This window comes from Rattus rattus, chromosome 18 (genome assembly GCF_011064425.1).
Source record: "Rattus rattus isolate New Zealand chromosome 18, Rrattus_CSIRO_v1, whole genome shotgun sequence".
Taxonomy (NCBI): domain Eukaryota; kingdom Metazoa; phylum Chordata; class Mammalia; order Rodentia; family Muridae; genus Rattus; species Rattus rattus.
This window is the reverse complement of record NC_046171.1, coordinates 24,181,413-24,196,306: the sequence shown is the minus strand read 5'-3', so window position 1 is coordinate 24,196,306 and position 14,894 is coordinate 24,181,413. Positions and strand designations below refer to the sequence as shown.

At 40.4% G+C, this 14,894-nt stretch overlaps 2 protein-coding genes across 6 annotated transcripts in view; one reads left to right on the top strand and one right to left on the bottom strand.

Moving 5' to 3' along the window:
- Dse (dermatan sulfate epimerase) overlaps positions 1-9,293 on the top strand; it is a 71,240-nt gene extending 61,947 nt beyond the window's left edge. For all 3 annotated transcript variants that reach the window (XM_032888349.1, XM_032888351.1, XM_032888352.1), the window contains one exon: positions 6,772-9,293. In XM_032888349.1, coding sequence (XP_032744240.1) covers positions 6,772-8,530 — 1,759 coding nt within the window. In that variant the 3' untranslated portion in view covers positions 8,531-9,293. The remainder of the gene's footprint in view (positions 1-6,771) is intronic.
- The window catches only part of P4ha1 (prolyl 4-hydroxylase subunit alpha 1), a 1,160,453-nt gene that overhangs the window by 1,032,344 nt on the left and 113,215 nt on the right, over positions 1-14,894 (bottom strand). The gene's annotated exons all lie outside the window — the stretch shown is intronic.

Genomic DNA, 14,894 nt, shown 5'->3' with positions numbered 1-14,894 from the left:
TTTGAGGCAGTTGCCCATCAAAAATAATGATCTGTGTTCTTAACCACTGCAGGGTTTTGTATTAAATATCAAATTCTATTAATGAACATTGATCATAAATAAAAATAGGCCAGTCTGCACCTGGAGCTGACCCAGAGCCACAGCCCTCTGTGCTTGGATCCCAGTGGGAGAGAACTAGTGTCCAAGGATTGCTGACACACCTGAGATGCAGATAAGACTCTCACTTCTGCTCTGAGGAACCTGCCAGGAGCCCTCAGGACTCAGGAGCTGAAGAGAAGTCTGGGACAGGATCCTTCCAGTTTCTGTGTGCCCCTGGAGCTGTCCCTGTTCCACAACTCTCTGTGCCTGGATCCCTCTGGGAGAGAGCTGGTCTCCCAGGAGTACTGACACATAGACTTATAGTTGGGTCAAACCACTGTCAAAGAGAGCAAGACCAGCTAAGATCAGAGATAACCAAATGGTGAGAGACAAGTGCAAGAACATAAGCAACAGAAGATACCAACTCCACTTGGCATTTTCAGAACCCAGTCCTCCCATCACAGCAAGTCCAGGATGCCCCAACACACCAGGAAAGTAAGATTATGATTTAAAATCACATCTCATGATGATGTTCGAGGACTTTAAGAAGAGCATGAATAACTCCCTTAAAGAAATACAGGACAACCCAGGTAAACAGGTAGAAGCCCTTAAAGAGGAAACACAAAAATCCCTTAAAGAATTACAGGAAAACACAAACCAACAAGTGAAGGAATTGAACAAAACCATCCAGGATCTAAAAATGGAAATAGAAACAATAAAGAAATCACAAAGGGAGACAACCTTGGAGATAGAAAACCTAGGAAAGCGATCAGAAGTCATAGATGCAAGCATCAGCAACAGAATACAAGAGATAGAAGAGAGAATATCAGGGGCAGAATGTACCATAGAAAACATTGACACAACACTCAAAGAAAATGCAAAACGCAAAAAGCTCCTAACCCAAAACATCCAGGAAATTAGGACATAATGAGAAGATCAAACCTAAGGACAATAGGTATAGAAGAGAGTGAAGATTCCCAACTTAAAGGGCCAGTGAATATCTTCAACAAAATTATAGAAGAAAACTTCCCTAACATAAAGAAAGAGATGCCTATAAGCATACAAGAAACCTACAGAACTCCAAATAGATTGGACCAGAAAGGAAATTCCTCTTGTCCCATAATAGTCAAAACACTAAATGCACTAAACAAAGAAAGAGTATTAAAAGCAGTAAGAGACAAAGGTCAAGTAACATATAAGGACAGACCTATCAGAATTACACCAGACTTCTCAACAGAGACTGTGAAAGCTAGAAGATTCTAAGCAGATGTCATACAAACCCTAAGAGAACACAAATGCCAGCCCAGGCTATATATCCAGCAAAACTCTCAATTACCATAGATGGAGAAACCAAGATATTCCATGACAAAACCAAATTTACACATTATCTTTCCACAAATCCAGCCCTACAAAGGATGGAAAACTCTAACATAAGGAGGGAAGCTACGCCCTAAAAAACCAAGAAAGTAATCTTTCAACCAACCCAAAAGAAGATAGCCACACAAACATAATTCCACGTCTAAAAACATTATAGTAAACAATAATCATTGACCTGTAACATCTCTCAATATCAATGGATTCAATTCCCCAACAAAAAGACATAGACTAACAGACTGGATATGTAAAGAGGACCCAGCATTTTGTTGCATACAGGAAACGCACCTCAGTGACAAACACAGACACTTCCTCAGAGTAAAAGGCTGGGTGAAAGTTTCCGAGCAAATGGTCCTAAGAGACAAGCTGGAGTAGCCATTCTAATATCAAATAAAATTGAATTTCAACCAAAAGTTATCAAAAAAGGTAAGGCAGGACACTTCATACTTGTCATAGGAAAAATCCACCAAGATAAACTCTCAATTCTGAATGTCTATGCTCCAAATGCAAGGGTAACCACATTCATAAAAGAAACTTTACTAAAACTCAAAGCATACATTACACCTCACACAATAATAGTGGGAGACTTCAACACTCCACTCTTCATCAATGGACAGATCATGGAAACAGAAACTAAACAGGGACACAGTGAAACTAGCAGAAGTTATGAACCAAATGGATTTAACAGATATCTATAGAACATTTCATCCTAAGACAAGAGAACATGCCGTCTTCTCAGCATGGTACCTCATGGTACCTTCTCCAAAATTGTCCATATAATCAGTCACAAAACAGACCTCAGCAGACACAAGAAGATAGAAATAATCCCATGCATCCTACACGATGTCCATGGACTAAGACTGATCTTCAATAATAACAAAAACAACAGGAAGCCCACATACACATGGAAGCTGAACAATGCTCTACTTAATCCTAACTTGGTCAAGGAAGAAATAAAGACTTTTTATAATTTAATGATAATGAAGGCACAACATACCCAAACTTATGGGACACAGTGAAAGCAGTGCTAAGAGGAAAACTCAAAGCTCTGAGTGCCTCCTCAAAGAAACTGGAAAGAACACACATTAGCAGCTTGACAGCACACCTGAAAGCTCTGGGGGAAAAAAAGCAAATATACCCAAGAGGAGTAGACAGCAGGAAATAATCAATCTGAGGGCTGAAATCAACCAAGGAGAAACAAAAAGAACTATACAAAGAATCAACAAAACCAGGAGTTGGTGCTTTGAGAAAATCAACAAGATAAACCTTTAGCCAGACTAACCAGAGTGCATAGAAACAGTATCCAAATTAACAAAATCGGAAATGAAAAGGGAGACATAACAAGAGAAACTGAGGAAACCATCAAATCCTACTATAAAAGCCTATGCTCAACAAAACTGGAAAATCTGGAGGTACCAGTGTTAACTCAGGATCAGATAAACCATCTAAACAGTCTTATAACTCCTAAAGAAATAGAAGCAGTCATTAAAAGTCTTCCAACCAAAAACAAAACAGTATCAGATGGATTTAGTGCAGAATTCTTTCAGACTTTCATAGAAGACCTAATACCAATACTCTCCAAACTTCCACACAATAGAAATAGAAGGAACACTACCCGAGTTGTTCTATGAAGCAAGCCACAATTACATTTCTACCTAAAACACACAAAGACCCAACAAAGAAAGAGAACTTCAGACTAATTTCCCTTATGAATATTGATGTCAAAATACTCAATAATATTCTCACAAACCAAATCCAAGAACACATCAAAATGATCATCATGAGCAAATAGGCTTCTTCCCAGGGATATAAGAATGATTCAATATACGGAAATCCATAAATGTAATTCACTATGTAAACAAACTAAAGAAAAACCCATGATCATCTCATTAGATGCTGAGAAAGTATTTAACAAATTCAATACCCCTTCATGATAAAAGTCTTAGAAAGATCAGGAATTCAAGGGGTGTAGCATAGTAAAAGCAATATACAGGAAACCAGTAGCCACCATCAAGGTAAATGGAGAGAAACTTGAAACTAAATTCAAGGACTAGACAAGGCTGCCCACTTTCTCCCTACCTATTCATTATAGTAGTTGAAGTCCTAGCCAGAATAATTAGAAAACTAAAAGGTCAAAGGGATACAAATTGGAAAAGAAGTCAAAATATTACTGTTTGCAGATGATATGATAATATACTTAAGTGACCTCAAAAATTCCACCAGAGAACTCCTACAACTGATAAATAACTTTAGCAAAGTGGCTAGATAAAAAATTAACTCAAACAAATCAGTAGCCTTCCTCCACTCAAAGGATAAACAGACTGAGAAAGAAATTAGAGAAATGACACCATTCACTTTAGTTACAAATACTATACAATACATTGGTGTGACTCTAACCAAGCAAGTGAAAGATCTGTATGACAAGAACTTCAAGTCTCTGAAGAAAGAAATTGAAGAAGCTCTCAAAAAATAGAAAGATCTCCCATGCTCATGGATTGGCAGGATTAATAATAGTAAAAATGGCCATTTTACCAAAAGCAATCCCCATCAAAATTCCAACTCAATTCTTCACAGAGTTAGAAAGAACCATTTGCAAATTCATTTGGAATAACAAAAAAAGCCCAGGATAGCGAAAATCTATCCTCAACAATAAAAGAACTTCTAGGGGATTTACCATCCCTGACCTCAAGTTGTATTACGAAGCAATAGTGATAAAAAACTGTATGGTATTGGTACAGAGACAGGCAGGTAGATCAATGAAATAGACTTGAAGACCTAGAAATGAACCCACAGACCTATGGCCACTTGATCTTTGATAAAGGAGCTAAAACCATCCAGTGTTAAAAAAAGACAGTATTTTCAAGAAATGGTGCTGGTTCAAGTGGAGGTCAGCATGTAGAAGAATGCAAATCGACCCATTCTTATCGCCATGTATAAAGATCAAGTCTTAGTGGATCTTGGACTTCCACATAAAACTAGATACACTAAAACTAATAGAAGAAAAAGTAGGGAAGAGCCTCGAACACATGGGCACTGGGAAAAATTTCCTGAACAGAACACCAATGGCTTATGGTCTAAGATCAAGAATTGACAAATGGGACCTCATAAAATTGCAAAGCTTCTGCAAGACAGAGGACACTGTCATTAGTACAAAACAGCAACCAACAAATTGGGAAAAGATCTTTACCAATCCTACATCTGATAAAGGGCTAATATCTGATATATACAAAGAACTCAAGAAGTTAGACTCCAGAGAACCAAATAACCCTATTAAAAATGGGGTAAAAAGCTAAACAAATAATTGTCAACTGAGGAATATCAAATGGCTGAGAAGTACCTAAAGAAATGTTCAGCATCCTTAGTCATCAAGGAAATGCAAATCAAAACAACCCTGAGATTCTACCTCACACCAGTGAAATGGCTAAGATCAAAAATTCAGGTGACAGTAGATGCTGGCAAGAATGTGGAGAAAAAGAAACACTTCTCCATTGTTGGTGGGATTGCAAACTGGTACAACCACTCTGGAAGTCAGTCTGGTGGATCCTCAGAAAATGGGACATAGTAGTACCTGACGACCCAGCTATACCACTCTTGAGCATACACCCAAATGATGCTCTAATATATAACAAGGACACATGCTCCACTATGTTCATAGCAGCCTTATTTATAATAGCCAGAAGCTGGAAGGAACCCAGCTTCCTGCAACAGAGGAATTGATACAGAAAATTTGGTACAGTTACACAACGGAATACTACTCAGCTATTAAAAACAACGATTTCACGAAATTCTTAGGGAAATGGATAGAACTAGAAAATATCCTGAGTGAGGTAACCCAATCACTAAAGAACATTCATGGGATGCACTCACTGATAAGTGGATATTAGCTCAAAATCTCGGAATACTGAAGATACAATTCACAAACCACATTAAGCTCAAGATGAAGGAAGACCAAAGTGTGGATGCTTCAGACTTTTCTTAGAAGGGGGAACAAAATTCTCACAGGAGGAAATATGGAGACAAAGTGTGGAGCAGAGACTGAAAGGCCATCCAGATACTGCCCAACATGGGTAGGTATCCCACATACAGACACCAATCCCAGACAATATTGTGGATGCCAAGAAGTGTATGCTGACAGGAGCCTCATACAACTGTCTACTGAGAGGCTCTGCCAGAGCCTTACAAATACAGAGGCAGATGCTTGCAGCCAACCATTTAACTGAGAACAGGGGAATGGAGGAGTTAGAGACATGAGTGGAGTAGTTGTAGGGGTTTGCAACCCCATAAGAAGAATACAATATCAACCAACCAGTCTCCCAAAGCTCCCAGGGACTAAACCATCATCCTAAGAGAACACAGGGATGGACCTATGGCTCCATCCACATATGTAGCAGAGGATGGCCTTGTTGGGCATCAGTGGGAGGAGAGGTCCTTGGTCCTGTCAGGGTTCAATGCCCCAGCATAGGGGAATATTTGAGCAGGGAGGTGGGAGAGAATGGGTGGGTGGGTGTGTGAGGGAGTGCCGTCACAGAAGCAGGGTAGCAGATTTCTGGAGGGGAAACTGGGAAATGGGATAACATTTAAAATGTAAATAAAAAATGCAATTAAAAAAATGAAGGCAAATGCTACCAAGGCTGCTAACCTTTAAAAAATAAATAAAAATAAGCTATTTCTGATCACAAGTTAAAACAAACCAAAGCCTTTTTTTCTGTCCTCTGCAGTAGCCTCAAGTTTTAAATTTGCCAGTGTTTGTTTCTTGCTATTTGACCCATTTATATTTTTTGGTATGCTATTCACTGTATATTGTGTCTCCTCTTTGAAGTTCTACCATGTTTTATAATTTTAGAGGGAAAACATCTGACAGGGGAACAGATTCCAGACTGATCATCAGCTCCTGTAGAACAACTCTTTGGTGCAGGTCCAGCTGGATGTTCAGATCCAGTGCCTAACATGGGATTCTCTAGAATAGGAACCTGTTGACCAGAATTAGTTTGAAATGTTTAAATCTATGAGCCCCAGCAGTTTGGACGGAAACTCTGAAATTGCCTAGTAGAATATCCAAGTAGAGTTTAGTGGCAGAAATAGTTTCCCTCTCCAGCTCATTAACAAAGGTTACAGTGTGTTTTCATGAAGTCCCCAGTGCCCCACCTAGCACATGCTTATCTGAGAGTGTTTTGTGACGTGTCCCTGATATTCTGCCCTGCCCCAGGTAGCATCTGTAGATTGTGTTTTGCAACAATATTAGAATGTCATATTATAGTTCTTGTGACTTTTTGCATCCATCAGAAAACTGTTTAATTTTTAAAAATCTATTTCCTTCAGGTATGATGCCAGCTTGAAGTCGGTTCCACCTCTGGATTTTGGCACCCCGACATTGCATTATTTTGAAGACTGGGGTGTTGTGACTTATGGAAGTGCACTACCTGCAGAAATCAACAGATCATTCCTTTCCTTCAAGTCAGGAAAGCTTGGGGGGCGTGCAATATATGACATTGTCCACAGAAATAAATATAAAGAATGGATCAAAGGGTGGAGAAATTTTAATGCAGGACATGAGCATCCTGACCAAAACTCTTTCACTTTTGCCCCCAACGGTGTGCCATTCATTACCGAGGCCCTCTATGGGCCGAAGTACACCTTCTTTAATAATGTACTAATGTTTTCTCCAGCTGTGTCAAAGAGTTGCTTTTCTCCCTGGGAGGGTCAGGTCACAGAAGATTGCTCATCAAAATGGTCAAAATACAAGCATGACCTGGCAGCCAGCTGTCAGGGGAGAGTAATTGCAGCAGAGGAAAAGGATGGGGTTGTCTTTATCCGAGGAGAAGGTGTAGGAGCGTATAACCCCATGCTCAACCTGAAGAACATTCATCGGAATCTCATCCTCCTCCACCCACAACTTCTCCTCCTTGTAGACCAGATACACCTGGGAGAGGAGAGTCCCCTGGAGACAGCAGCAAGTTTCTTCCACAATGTGGATGTCCCCTTTGAGGAGACAGTAGTAGATGGGGTCCACGGAGCTTTCATCCGGCAGCGAGATGGTCTCTATAAAATGTACTGGATGGATGATACTGGTTATAGCGAGAAAGCAACCTTTGCCTCAGTGACGTATCCTCGGGGCTATCCCTACAACGGAACAAATTATGTGAATGTCACCATGCATCTTCGAAGTCCCATCACCAGGGCAGCTTACCTCTTCATAGGGCCATCTGTGGATGTCCAGAGCTTCAGCATCCACGGCGACCCTCAGCGGCTGGATGTGTTCGTAGCTACCAGCGAACATGCCTATGCAACTTACCTGTGGACGGGTGAGAACACGGGGCAGTCTGCCTTTGCACAGGTCATTGCGGATCATCAGAAAATCCTGTTTGACCAGAGTTCAGCCATCAAAAGCACCACTGTCCCGGAAGTGAAAGATTACGCTGCTATTGTGGAACGGAATCTGCAGCATTTTAAGCCCGTGTTCCAGCTACTTGAGAAGCAGATCCTGTCTCGAGTCCAGAACACAGCTAGCTTTCGGAAGACTGCTGAGCGCCTACTGAGGTTTTCGGATAAGAGACAGACAGAGGAGGCCATTGACAGGATCTTTGCTATATCCCAGCAACAGCGGCAGCAGCGAGGCAAGTCAAAGAAAAGCCGAAGGACGGGCAAGCATTACAAGTTTGTGGATGCCGTCCCTGATATTTTTGCACAGATTGAAGTCAATGAGAAGAAGATTCGACAGAAAGCTCAGATTTTAGCACAGAAAGAACAGCCTATAGATGAAGATGAAGAAATGAAAGACCTTTTGGATTTTGCTGATGTCACGTATGAGAAGCATAGAAACGGGGGCTCCATGAAAGATGGCTTTGGACAGGCGCGGATGGTGACAAGTCACAACAGAGCACCTTCACTGTCGGCTTCGTACACCAGACTCTTCTTGATTCTGAACATTGCCATCTTCTTTGTCATGTTGGCTATGCAACTGACTTATTTCCAGAGGGCTCAGAGCCTCCATGGCCAAAGGTGTCTTTATGCAGTTCTCCTAATAGATAGCTGTGTCTTATTGTGGTTGTATTCCTCCTGTTCTCAATCTCAGTGCTAACACCAAAGCCTTTCATGATTGCATTTCATTATTATCCTAATTTGTTATGATTTCTCCCCTAGGTTTATTTAGGCAAATTCAAGGGAAGATGTTTTCACACACAGAGAACTCTGAACTAGACACACAAAGCATGTACCTAAGGTATAAAAATAGCTTTGGCTGACCCCTCGTGCTTCTGGGAATGTTTGGCTTGACTGACTGACCGGTTGCTATTAGAAGAGACAAAAATGCCTGTTTTTTTTTTTTTTTTTTACATATTTCTGTTAATATTAAGAAAAAATGAATTGGACTTTATTATCATTAATTTAATTCTGTTAGGAGCTTCCAGATTCTGTATTATTGAACATATGGAGACACATAATTCCAAGCAACACAGACTGTTAAAATATAATGGGAACTGATATCTAGGACCTGGGAAATCACACAGTAAAATGGTAGCAGAAAATCATAAAGGAACTAAAATTTTTTTAGCGGGAAATAGATGCAAATGAATATCTTTTTGATGATGTTGGTCAACACGGGGATGTGATTTGTGGCTTTTTGATAAATAATACAATAACAAATAATTTTGTATTCTCTTTCCCTTTTATGTAAAATGTTTATAGACCCAACAGCTAAAGTTTTCAAAATAAACTATTTTATATCTTGAAATTCAATACCAAAGAACATAGAACTCAAGTTTTGGTGTGATTCTCATGTTTTTACCTAGAAAGTTTTCTTCAAGTTTATTTTGCTAAATAAACCATTCATAATTATGATCTCTCCTGCTCTGGGTGTGTTTCTTCTGTGTTCCATTGAATTCAAAGTGCATTGACAGTTTCCAGAATCTTCCATGAGAGGTCTTCATTTGACTATGCATTCATTAAACTTACTTGATTTTTGAAAACACAATTTCATGTTTTTACATGAAAAACATCATTTTATATTTTTCTTGTCTAAGCATATTTCAAACAGTTAACACAGAAACCACAATCCGGTTGCCTAAGTAAAACAACGTTTCTGTAATTAGGTGCAATCGCGTCCTCAGGGGCTAACAGCAGCGGATAATGTTGGAAATGCAGCCCACGGTTTCTGCTTGAGCAGAAGAAAATGTTACACTTGGACTGAAAGCATAAGTCATCTTACATATAGTGTAGTTGAGGCTGATAAATCTCTCACTTGAAAATGGAAAATGTATTGAGCACCCATTTTTGGAATAAGGACATGCCCACTGAGCTCTGCATAATAGCAGACTTAATAATAATAGTAAAACATAATAGTCAAACTTAAGTTTGACTTGGGGCAGTGCCACGAATCTTATGCTCAAAGCCTAGAAGCTGACTTCTGAGCAAGTAGTTTGTCCCTCACAGGGGCTGTCTCTGGGGAGGATGTCATTACACACTGCTTAAAGAATGATGTTTTCCAAAGAATAATGCTTCTGTTTGTCCTGCATGGTTGCTCTTACTGGGCTTAAACTTGCTTTATGTGACAGATTCTTTGTTTACTTAACCTCATTCAACATTCCTCTCTTCTTTCTCATTCAAGAAGATGAATTGTCTGAAAGGGATTTTTTTTTTTTTAAAGGAGTTGGAGCACTGCTCTTTGAGGTTACAAAGAAAACCTGACCTCAGCTCCCAAACATGAGCATGGTTAATAGCAAAGCCCAAGTGAGAGCCAAATGTAGCTTTCCTTTTAAATTAATAACAAATTAGGTTCAGGCTCGATAGGCATTAGTCATCATATCATTGTGTGATCCCCTTTAACCAGAACATGACCTCCTTTTTCGAAGTAATTAAAAATTATGTTAATATTGCATTTTTAAAATTAATGAATCAGGTACATGAGTTTCCCACTTCCAATGAATAGTGGAATTTTTTTTTTATTTTAAAAGAAATTTCTTGGATTTTAATCGACCAAGTTAAAGATCATGCTAAAAATACATCAGATCTTTTCATAATGAGACATGTTTTATATCAGGGATAGGGTATACTTGGGTTAAACTAAGGAACTCTTTGTATCTTTAATTAAACCAAGCAATGCTAGGTCTCCCTTGAAACTGAGCAGTCAATATGAACTCTGTCTCAGTGCAGCTCACAGTAAAAGGAATGCTTCAAGTTTGTGACTAATCTATGAGCTGTTGTTCAGGACTGGGCAGGACTTTGGGTCTCAGCCTCTAAGGAAATACGAGCATCATTAACACAGTTAGAGGCTGTGTGGTGAAAGCAGCGCGTAGTCTGGGTTTTTGGCTGATTAGCTTTTTAAGGCTCTGTACTGATGCTATGAAAACATTCTCTGGATATAATTCTTAAAATTGTTAAAGTCACAATGTCTAGTGTTGAACACGTTTAATCCCAATGCTTGGGAGGTAGGGACAGGTAGGTCTTTCTGAGTTCGAAGCCAACTATATAATGACTTCTCACATAGCCCTGGCTGTCTCATAGGAAAAATAGAAGTCAGAAAGGTGGGCTATCAAGACAGTCTGGTGTGTAAAGTGCTTGTGCACATATGGGCATGAATTTGAATCCCTAGTGCTCTTAAAAGCTAGGCACATCCCTCACACATGTAGCAGATATACAGCTTGGGTTTCATGTTGGTCCTTCAACAACTGGAGCAGGGGCTGACCCTGACTCTGTGGCCTGCCTGTGGATCCTGTTCCCCTAACTGGATCACCTTTTCTGACCTCAGTGGGAGAGGATGTGCAGGGACTTGATGTGCCAGGGTGAATTGGTACCCGAGGGGGTTCCCCCTTATCAGAGGAAAAGGGGATGGGCTACATGAAGGGGGATGAGAGGAGAGGAGGTTCTGCAATCATTATGTAAAGTGAATAGTGGAGAAAATAAACAGAAAAGATGCACAGAGGAGGTAGGGATGAGTGAATCCCTGAGTTTGCCAGCCAGACCTAGTCTAGACAAAAGGATGAGCTCTGTGTCCAATGAAGAGACCCTGTTTCAAAACCGAAGTGGAAGACAATATAACAAGACACCTGACGTCAACTGTTGGCCTCCAAACTCATATGTATGAGCACGTGTCACATACACCACACACAGGACACACAGAAAAATACACATGGCTTATAGAATCCATTCTAGAGCAGCTTAGTTATTAAAATGTATTACCTAGACTTATTGATTTTTTTCCACAAAGATTTACGTCATAGCTTTAAAGTGTTACATTTCAAGATTTCCACGGAGAATCTTTTTTTTTTATTAACTTGAATATTTCTTATGTACATTTAGTGTTATTCCCTTTCCGGTTTCGGGCAAACATCCCCTTCCCCCTCCCTTCCTTATGGGTGTGCCTCCCAACCCCTCCCCCCATTGCCGCCCTCCCCCAACAGTCTAGTTCACTGGGGTTCAGTCTTAGCAGGACCCAGGACTTCCCCTTCCACTGGTGCTCTTCCTAGGATATTCATTGCTACCTATGAGGTCAGAGTCCAGGGTCAGTCCATATATAGTCTTTAGGTAGTGGCTTAGTCCCTGGAAGCTCTGGTTGCTTGGCATTGTTGTACATATGGGGTCTCGAGCCCCTTCAAGCTCTTCAGTTCTTTCTCTGATTGCTTCAACGGGGGTCCTATTCTCAGTTCAGTGGTTTGCTGCTGGCATTCGCCTCTGTATTTGCTGTATTCTGGCTGTGTCTCTCAGGAGCGATCTACACTTCTGCACTTCTTTGCTTCATCCAACCACGGAGAATCTTTTTAACAGAGTACATTGCACACCAGATAATAAGACTTTTTCAAGAAAATTTTACATTATGAATTTATGGCTTTCTAAGAAAACTTTTTCAGTAGTAGGGCTTGAACCTCCGGCCTGGTGCATGGTAGACATGTGTTGCACCTCTGAGATAGATCCCTAGAGCTTTTATAGTTTTGACATGGGAGCTCATTAGGTGGTTGCCTTTGAACCCATCCTGCAACCCAGGGGGGCCTTGAACATGTGCAAGGCTTAGAGTCGAGAAATTCCTATTAGTTTGTAAACTACACAAAAAGGAATCTGAGATTTCTCCAAGTTTTAAAAACGTTCAAATGAATGAACATTGTATTTGTAACTTTAAAAGTAAATTCAAGGCCAGCAAGGTGACTTAGTGAGCAAAGGGTGCTTATTGCACAAGACTAGAGACTGAGTTTTGTACCTGGAACCTGCATACAATGGAAGGAGAAAACTGACTCCAAAATGTTCTCTACCACAAGTGTGCCACAGCATACATGTGTATGTGCGCGCGTCTGCGCGCGCGCACACACACACACACACACACACACACACACACACACTCATCATCATCGTTTTTTAAACTAAATCCACATATTTAGAATTATAAAACAAGATTAATATGGCTTCACAGACTTAAGGTGTGACTGGTGCAGAATGGGTAAGGGGAGAAGGATGGGAAAAAGATACACAGCCTCATAGAATTTACGTGACTTGCATTATGAGTGCTGAGCTAGTCCCCAAGGGTTGAAAATGTGTGGATGAGCTTTAAATCAAGAGTCTCTTGCTGGTAGCCACCACTGCTTTATTGTAGATGACAGCTCTTAAGCTTAGAGGATAGCGTTCTACAACACCAGATAACAGGTAAGATGTTACATTGGCCTTTAAAGCATTCCTTAAGAATTTGGACTTTACTCTGTAGCAAGAGCTTCTCACCTTCTTGATTTCTTGGCATAACTGAGATATGATACAGACCCATTTCTGAGAGAGTATAGGAGAATTTTTATGGTATGAAAATTATGTACGAATAATGATTTCATACACCCTCCTGTTTTGAAAACTTGAAGTGGCTGTGATGTAGCCTGACATCTTAGTCTGAATTTTGCTGAATTTAATATGACTCTATAGATTGAGCAAATTATAAACAGTATCTGTCCATTTGACTTACAGTCTGCCCACTGGGAAATCTGAGACCTAATGCCATGTACCATGAGGACTTTCTTGTTGCAACAGGACATGGCCAAAGCTAACATATATCAGAGAAAAGAGATGGAGCAAACTGAAGAAAGGGGCCACATTGCATTTTTAATAACTAACCTACATGTGGAGGTCATTTTTCTCAAAGCCATCATGATGGTGTGCAGTAACAATTTTGGAGTTTTGAATTCTTTAAAGAACTCAGAAATACTATAAGAATATGTTTCCATTTTAATCGCCGGTGTGGGGATCTGGGGCTGCTTCACAGCAGCTGACTACAATTTGTCACGTGCTTTAGCGTAGGCATGATTTTGTCAGTTGCAGATAGTTTCCCTGGTTTTGTGACTTTTGGCATTCTGGGGAGTTTTCAGGGGGGGTCTATCAGTACTAAGGCCCTGAGAGGGAGTGTGGGTTGTTTGTTGGTTGTTGGTTGGTATTGGTCACAGTTTGTGAAGCAGTCATGTGCAAAAAAGAAACAAGAAGAAATTAGGCTACTTTCTGCTGAGTTCCTTGGGGCAAGTTTGATCTTCACCATCAGGGTATCTAACAATAACATCGCCCTCTTTGTAGCCCATGGCATTATTCAGGGATCTCTTTCCTTTTCCCCCTATCCTTTTTCCTCTTTTATCTAGTGTTAGGGGATTGAAAGGGTGGAAAGGGGGTCGTGGTGGAGAAAGGTGGAAGAGAAAAGAACCCATGAAAAAGCCAAAGACTATCTATAATGGCAATTAAACATTTCAACAAGTTTTTTGGAGGGGGCATTCAACCACACCACTCCATATCCCATACTTACACTGTAGGGGGGTTGGGATATTGCTCTAACTGGAATCCACTGTAAGCAATGGGGAGACAGTAAAGAATTTTCTCTTTAAATGAAAAGACATGCATTATAGAAAGACAATTATGGCTTTCATGTAGACGGGTCCAGTGGGGAGGATTAGAAGCTATTTCCATAGTTTAGGTGGGAGATCATTAGCACCTTGACAGCTCACAGGGAAAGCATGTGACTGAAGGCATGTGTGCTTTGTGGGAATGTTGACCAGACAAAGGATGAGTCACAATCAGTCATGAGGTATGTATCTGAGACCTGTCTGTCATATAAGAACAAAACATCCTGTGAGTTTATGCCTTACCCACCTGACCATCCCTGAACCCTAGGAAATTGCTCAGATTGTCCTGCTATTTCTATTTTCAGGCCTCCTTTTCCAGGGATTAAATTTAGGTCAGCATGGCTAGAGTGTTGGGTGGTGAGGGACGGGAAAAGACCAAGCTAATTTTAAAAAGAAACAATACAAGGGCTGAGAGATGCCTCAGTGGTTAAGAACATTCACTTGGCGCTCTTGTAGAGAACCCAGATTCAGTTTTCAGAAGTCAGAAGAAGGTTCGCATCAATCTCAACACAAGTTCTGGGAGATCCAGCTTCCTCATCTGGCCTCTGTGAGTACCCAGCACACATACAGTGCACAAACATTCATACTCTCAAA